General features: G+C 39.9%; 1 protein-coding gene across 4 annotated transcripts in view; it reads right to left on the bottom strand.

Moving 5' to 3' along the window:
- Nucleotides 1-924: 924 nt before the first annotated feature.
- LOC127621084 (putative histone-lysine N-methyltransferase PRDM6) overlaps nucleotides 925-7,397 on the bottom strand; it is a 51,495-nt gene continuing 45,022 nt past the window's right edge. For 2 of the 4 annotated variants that reach the window (XM_052094530.1, XM_052094531.1), the window contains exon 8: nucleotides 933-1,491. In XM_052094530.1, coding sequence (XP_051950490.1) covers nucleotides 1,377-1,491 — 115 coding nt within the window. In that variant the 3' untranslated portion in view covers nucleotides 933-1,376. Of the gene's footprint in view, nucleotides 1,492-7,397 lie in introns of all 4 variants that reach the window. The other 2 variants (XM_052094532.1, XM_052094533.1) reach the window with 2 other exon arrangements.

Raw genomic sequence — 7,397 nt, 5'->3', positions numbered from 1 at the left:
AAGTAGAATTAAATTAATCATAGATAATATATCTGTAATAATGTTTTGAAGAGGAGTGAATGATCATTGTGAAATTATACTAGTGAAAATGCAGATATCTAAAATTGTTTTACTAGTTGAAATTCCACTTTTGTTGTCAAGAATGAACATTTTCACTAGTAAATACATAGTTATTGATAATTAGTTTCCTGCACATGATTAAATGTTGAACAGTATGGCAAGCCATTTTAAATTTTAGTCAGTCGCAGGATGCAAATTGCTGATATAAACAATTTAATTTTAAATCTTGATATCAGAAATGCAATTTCTTCTAGTGAAAATGGCAATTATATTTGTGCTAGTAAAAATGTTCATTCTTCATATCAAGAATTAACTCATCACTCGCAGAAATACACATTCTTCATATCAAAAACTGAATTTACGCTAGTAAAAATTGTAATTCTGGATATCTGTAATTACATTTTAATTACCACATTGATCTTTCATTCACTCCTATTCCAAATGCAATTATAGAAATCTACATTTAAATTTAAATTTCATATATCAGGAATGCATTTATTACTAGTAAAATTATAATTTATCAATAATTATATTGCAGAAAATGCTAATTTTATAGATCTCTAAATGTGTTTTAACATGGTAAATTTGGTTTTACAGATATCAATAAATTAGAGCATAATTAAATATATTTAAAAATGTTTTCTTACTTGTAAAATTCAAGTATATTTTGTTATATACTTTTATATTCCAAAAAGAAAAGATAATTTTTAAGTTTTCTGCATTAATTGCTTTTCAATGTTAATTTCAGAAATCTGAAATGTGATTTTTACAACTAAGAATGTTTTTTTTAGATATATTTAATTACTCTCTAATTTATTGATATCTGTAATACCAAATTTACCATGTTGAAACACATTTAGAGATCTATAAAATTAGCATTTTCTGCAATTATTGATAAATTATAATTTTACTAGCACAAATGTAATTGCCATTTTCACTAGAAGAAATTGCATTTCTGATCTCAAGATTTAAAATTAAATTGTTTATATCAGCAATTTGCATCCTGCGACTGAATAAAAGTTAAAATGGCTTGCCATAGAAGGGCTTGCGATACACTTAGATAAATCAGTAAACCAGACTTATATAAATATTAACTATGCTGGGCAGATCCTTCCCGTCTCAATCCACAAACTCATTAATAAATAATCACCCGCCCGTCCTTTATCTGTGCCAGCGTCGATATCTCTTCACATCTCACTTATTTTATTACTGCTTTTGGTTTTCTGCGTTTGATTGGGAGTTTCTCTCAGGAAATCTTTGGTTTTGCTTAAGTGTCCGTGACGTTTAATCATGATTCTCCCTCGCCGCTCAATCCGTTAATCCACCTCGATTGATTCGCTGCTCTCGTTGATGGCTTTGCACTCGTTGGGCATCCGCTGGTGTCTGCTCAGCTGCGTCGCCTGCGTGAAGCTGCGGTCGCATCTCTCACACCTGCACACACACACAAACAGGACACGCTTACAGAGGGCCGTCGAGCACACCGTCTCATCCCGTGCAGACGTAACCACTACTGACACTTGAAAGTGGTTGGAAATCTTACAGGCCGGCGAGGTGTAATTGCACCCACACTCGGGGTCCTGATGACGATGACGGGCAAAAGAGCCCAACGCCTCACAACACAGGGGTCCTGTCAATAATCTGAGCGGATGGGACGCCCCCAGAGACGCCTGTCCTGATAAGAGCACGCATCAGTGTCACTTACGATAGATAAAGAAGTAAACGAGGTTTTCACGTGGCTGGCTATCAAAGGCGAACATCATGTGATGGGCTGAAAGTGCTGATTGTGTGTGTGTGTGTGTTCATGAGAGTGTGTGTGTGTGTGTCTTTATTCCACTGGATGTCGTTTGTGTATCGAGCAGAACTGTCCGAACTCTCTCTAATTGGACTCGCTAGAAATCTGAAACAGTTGTGAATCACAAACTCACACTGAAGTTTTTCTAACTAATAATCAGCAACAATCTCACGTCCTTCAATATATTGAGCAAACATCAGCAGGAAAACTGGAACAAACTTAAAGAGCCCGTTAAATGGCTCGACAAGGTTTCATCCCTGTGTTGAAGCAGGTCAGAGGTCAGGGGTCAGGTGGTAATAAGGGGCGAGACACTCTCATTCTAGAGAGCATTTGATTCCACAACAAATTTGGATATGCCATGAGCTATCAACATTTTTGGTCTAGGGGGCGCAACAGCGACTGCCCACTTTTTCAGCCATCTTGGTTCAGGAATAAATTCTTCCATAGAATTTCATCAAATCCTTCACAAAAGCGTTCCTGAATCAAACCAACGGCTCTGAGGAGAATCACGACATCACAAACTTTGATTGGAAGCAAAAAAGTGTTTGAAAATCAGACAGAAACACAAAGAAACAAGACTGTGCACTTCACATCTTTAATGAGGGAATGAACTACAATCCCATGATGCATTGCGAATCATGTTATCTAATGAAAACATATGGGACAATATAAAACCATTGATTTAAAGATATTTAAATATTTAAGTGGTTTGAGAGAGGGAGAGCGACTCGATTGCGTCATTCACAGTGCATCATGGGAGTGGGCGGAGCTGCAGAGCTCTTTCTCTGATTGGTGGATCTCTCTTTAGGATTATGGGTAGTGTAGTTCTTCACCAGGACTTCTGTTAATAAACATGAAAGTTATTGTTAAAAAAGCACAAATGTGTGTTCCAGTGAGACACTTACAATGGAAGTCAATGGGGGTAATTTTTGGAGGTTTAAAGACAGAAATGTGAAGATTATAATTTTATAAAAGCACTTACATTAATTCTTCTGTTAAAAATAAAATAGTCATTTTTATGGTCGTTTTAGGGTTGTTTACAGCATTACATCATCATAGAGAGAGTCCATTGTAACTGGATTACACAGTAATTAGTTACTGTAATCGAATTACTTTTAGGCACAAAAGTAATGTAACTACTAAAAGTAATGAGTTAGTGATGTTCAATGAAAGTAATTACTTTTAAGTACATTACTTGGGTTACACATTTATAAAAATATATTATTTATGTGTAAGACAATTAAAATCTGAATTCATATGTACGTCTGTTTGGTTCAGTGACAGCTGAAGTGTGTGCGATCATGAACACGGAGAACATTTAAAAAAATGATTTGTTGAGCAGAAAAACAAAAAGTTTTGTGACGGGGGGTCTGAGTAGCTCAGTGGTAAAGACGCTGAGTGACTCCAGCCGGGTCTCCTTACCAAATTGGCCCGGTTGCTAGGGAGGGTTGTCACATGGGGTAACAACCTCGTGGTCGCTATAATGTGGTTCTTGCTCTTAGTGGGGCGTGTGGCGAGTGACTCCAGTCAGGTCTCCTTAGCAACCAAATTGGCCCGGTTGCTAGGGAGGGTAGAGTCACATGGGGTAACCTCCTTGTGGTCGCTATAATGTGGTTCTCGCTCTCGGTGGGGCGTGTGGCGAGTGACTCCAGTCGGGTCTCCTTAGCAACCAAATTGGCCCGGTTGCTATGGAGGGTAGAGTCACATGGGGTAACCTCCTCGTGGTCGCTATAATGTGGTTCTCGCTCTCGGTGGGGCGTGTGGCGAGTGACTCCAGTCAGGTCTCCTTAGCAACCAAATTGGCCTGGTTGCTAGGGAGGGTAGGGAGGGTAAAGTCACATGGGGTAACCTCCTCGTGGTCGCTATAATGTAGTTCTCGCTCTCGGTGGGGCGTATGGCGAGTGACTCCAGTCAGGTCTCCTTAGCAACCAAATTGTCCCGGTTGCTAGGGAGGGTAGAGTCATATGGGGTAACCTCCTCGTGGTCGCTATAATGTGGTTCTCGCTCTCGGTGGGGCGTGTGGCGAGTGACTGCAGCCAGGTTTCCTTAGCAACCAAATTGGCCCGGTTGCTAGGGAGGGTAGAGTCACATGGGGTAACCTCCTCGTGGTCGCTATAATGTGGTTCTCGCTCTCGGTGGGGCGTGTGGCGAGTGACTCCAGTCAGGTCTCCTTAGCAACCAAATTGGCCCGGTTGCTATGGAGGGTAGAGTCACATGGGGTAACCTCCTCGTGGTCGCTATAATGTGGTTCTCGCTCTCGGTGGGGCGTGTGGCGAGTGACTCCAGTCAGGTCTCCTTAGCAACCAAATTGGCCCGGTTGCTATGGAGGGTAAAGTCACATGGGGTAACCTCCTCGTGGTCGCTATAATGTAGTTCTCGCTCTCGGTGGGGCGTATGGCGAGTGACTCCAGTCAGGTCTCCTTAGCAACCAAATTGTCCCGGTTGCTAGGGAGGGTAGAGTCACATGGGGTAACCTCCTCGTGGTCGCTATAATGTGGTTCTCGCTCTCGGTGGGGCGTGTGGCGAGTTGTGCGCGGATGCCGCGGAGAATAGCGTGAAGCCTCCACATGTGCTACGTCGCCACGGTAACGCGCTCAACAAGCCACATGATAAGATGCGTGGATTGACGGTCTCAGACACGGAGGCAACTGAGATTCGTCCTCCGCCAACAGTAATAAGGACTGTTATTACTTTTCAATAAAGCAATCTGATTATAATTTTAGATAAGTAGTAAGTAATTTGTAGGGGATTACTTTTTTAACTTTTTTTGTAACTTACCCAACACTGGTCATGGACACAAAGTTGTAAAATTTGATTTAACTTAATTGGATAATTGGATACTCACTGTAACCCAGATTTTATTATTATTATTATTATTTTTAATTTTTATAAAGTAGATTTTTTGTAATCAACATTTTGCCACACATGCTTTTGATTGAGCTCCACAAAATACTCCTTTAATAATATGAGCCTAAACATAGACATCACATTTGGGAGTGCATGATGCAAAAGTCTTCAATAATAGTTGTTTATGAATGTTTAAAGGGCATTAAACGGAGCAGGAAGGCAACAGTCGCGGCGTAAAACACTTGAGCATTCAGCGGCGAGAGAACGAGAGAACAGTGACTTCCATCAGGCATATCAGCTCAATGAGAGCAACTCAAGAATATTGATTGACTAAAGATTTCTGTGGGCGTTTCATTAATGTCTTTGTTCCTCTGTGAGCTCCTGAAATGCTGATGACTCATTTGTGCATCTGTTTGCTCATTAGATCTTTGATTTGTGACTGGATTGCAGCAGAATATCAAACATTCATTTCTCCCGCTGGACTTCAATCCAAGACGTCAGAAGAGCTGAAATAACACATTGTCCACAGAGATACTTTGTATCTGATAGTGTACTTCATTATTCAACTTTATATTTCACATTGCACTGTTGAAACAGTGAGCTGTGAGCTGTGATTGGTGCAGGCAATCACGTGATCGATTTTATTCACTTTTACGTGATGTAAATATTGAGTATCTTACATTTTTAAATGCAATATGGACAATTATTTATATATTGCAATTTTTGTCCCGCTAACAAAAATAAGGTCGCACTTAAATGTTTCTGGTTTTGGTAATTCAGTGTTTACTCCAGGGGCGGTTCAGAGGTCAGACCTCTGTGGATGCATATGGGGTCGTCCTTTGAAATATGAAAGTTTAATTGCAACATCTGTGGGGTGCCATCAGGGGCGACTGGCCATCAGGAGAACCGAGAAACGGGCCGAATCAACCGCAATAAGCTCAAATGAGCCGCCGCGTTATGCAGAACGGACCACAAAACGGCGCCACGATATGTGGAAAAGGACAGCGAACACCCCCCGCTCAACTTTTGGGCCAGTTGCTCTGTAAAATCCCGGGTCGCTTGCTCTACCCAGTCCTGCCCTGGGTGCCATTAATCTGATAAATCTTTAAATATTACTGAAACTACTGCAAAAGGTCCCACAAGCTTTTATCTCCGCTTCAAATATGCCCAAAGATCAGAAGTTGTTTTAACCCTTGTGCACTGTTCAGAGTCAGACTTCAAAAAATAACCTTTTTTAAAAGATATTTAATAACACAAATTTTACTAAAGTTGTGCATTTTTGGGGAGAGTTTTATGGCATTTAGATCTCTAAATTCCGCCATTAATTTTGATGTAAGACGAGCAGATTTGATGTCATGTTCAGCTGTGACGTGCACAGGGGGCAGCAGGGGCGCGAGCATGTGCCCTTCTGCTCGTCCAGATAAAAGTCATTCATTTTCTCACTTTCGTTTGGAACGACTTTTGAGTGGTGTCCCCTCCCGCAGCCGTGCGTTTTAAATTAGTCTTTAAAACGACCCATTTTGTGTTATTGAGGCGAGTAGTTATTAATTATTTTGATGATTTATTTTCCAGCATGGAGCATCAACAGTATGCCAATTATTTAAGCGACTCAAGAGCAAGTATACGGTTATTTCCTCATTTATTTTCCGGCCCCTATTTAGGCTAATCAAGCCTCGGAGAGGGATAACAGTGTGACAGAGAGAGAGAGATTTACAGACAGCTGTCCGACACCTCTGTGTGTTTGTCTTTTTGTTTAGTTCATCATTAAAATATTTGTATAGTATATCGTCAAGCCAGTTCTCGCCTCCTTAATCCCTTTACAACTGCATGTCATGACAAGTATGTCCACTAGGTGGCTCCAGCGCTGCATGAATTGGCTGACCTCTATAAGTCAATGTTGTAGCGAACTTCATTTCTAGATATTATCACAAGCTACACACTCTATAAAAACTATTATTGTCGAATTGTAGCATGTTTTGTAAACCCCTCATGTTGAAGTGTCAGATTAGCGGTCAAACCTGACCATGCTGTTACAGTCTAATCTGACTGTCATTTATTTTAAACATCATAATTCCAGCATAAACTTTGTCCCACAGGGGTCAGAATCAAACTTTGACCTAAGTGGGACGTTTGGTATATATAGACATGTTTGCCTAATGTCAAATCTAGTGATGTGCACGTGTTTGTGTGATGGTTAGGTTTAGGGATAGAGGTTGGAAATGTAAAATATCATTAGCCTGATGTGAAATCAATGGAAGTCTATGAGAGATCACTAATATAATCAAACAAACCTGTATGTGTGTTTGGGTTTGTGTGGGGGTGTTTTCTGCATTGTGTCTGATTTATTGATTTTTATATGAATAAATAAATAAATAAATCTGTATTTTAGTATTTCCCATTCATTTCATTTCGAGTCTATAATGGAGAAGTTCAGCTCTGTGTTTAGAGGAAACGTTTGATTATAATGTGTCCAAAGATCCACACAACACATTGTTCATTGAATAATGTTTCTTTTTAGATCCTTTGTTCTTTACAATCAGCTGTTGATCAAAAACAACAACAATATAAACATTTTATTCTAATCACACATAGATGTGCGCTCACTGACTGATGCCGGTACTCTTAAAGAGACAGTACCGAATAAGCATGTGTAAATAGTACAAATTATGCAAGTAAACAATATAAAGATGTAACAAAA

The sequence above is a fragment of the Xyrauchen texanus genome, chromosome 27, assembly GCF_025860055.1.
Source record: "Xyrauchen texanus isolate HMW12.3.18 chromosome 27, RBS_HiC_50CHRs, whole genome shotgun sequence".
In the NCBI taxonomy this organism is placed as follows: domain Eukaryota; kingdom Metazoa; phylum Chordata; class Actinopteri; order Cypriniformes; family Catostomidae; genus Xyrauchen; species Xyrauchen texanus.
The sequence above is the reverse complement of the archived record's forward strand: the minus strand, read 5'-3'. Positions and strand labels throughout refer to the sequence as shown.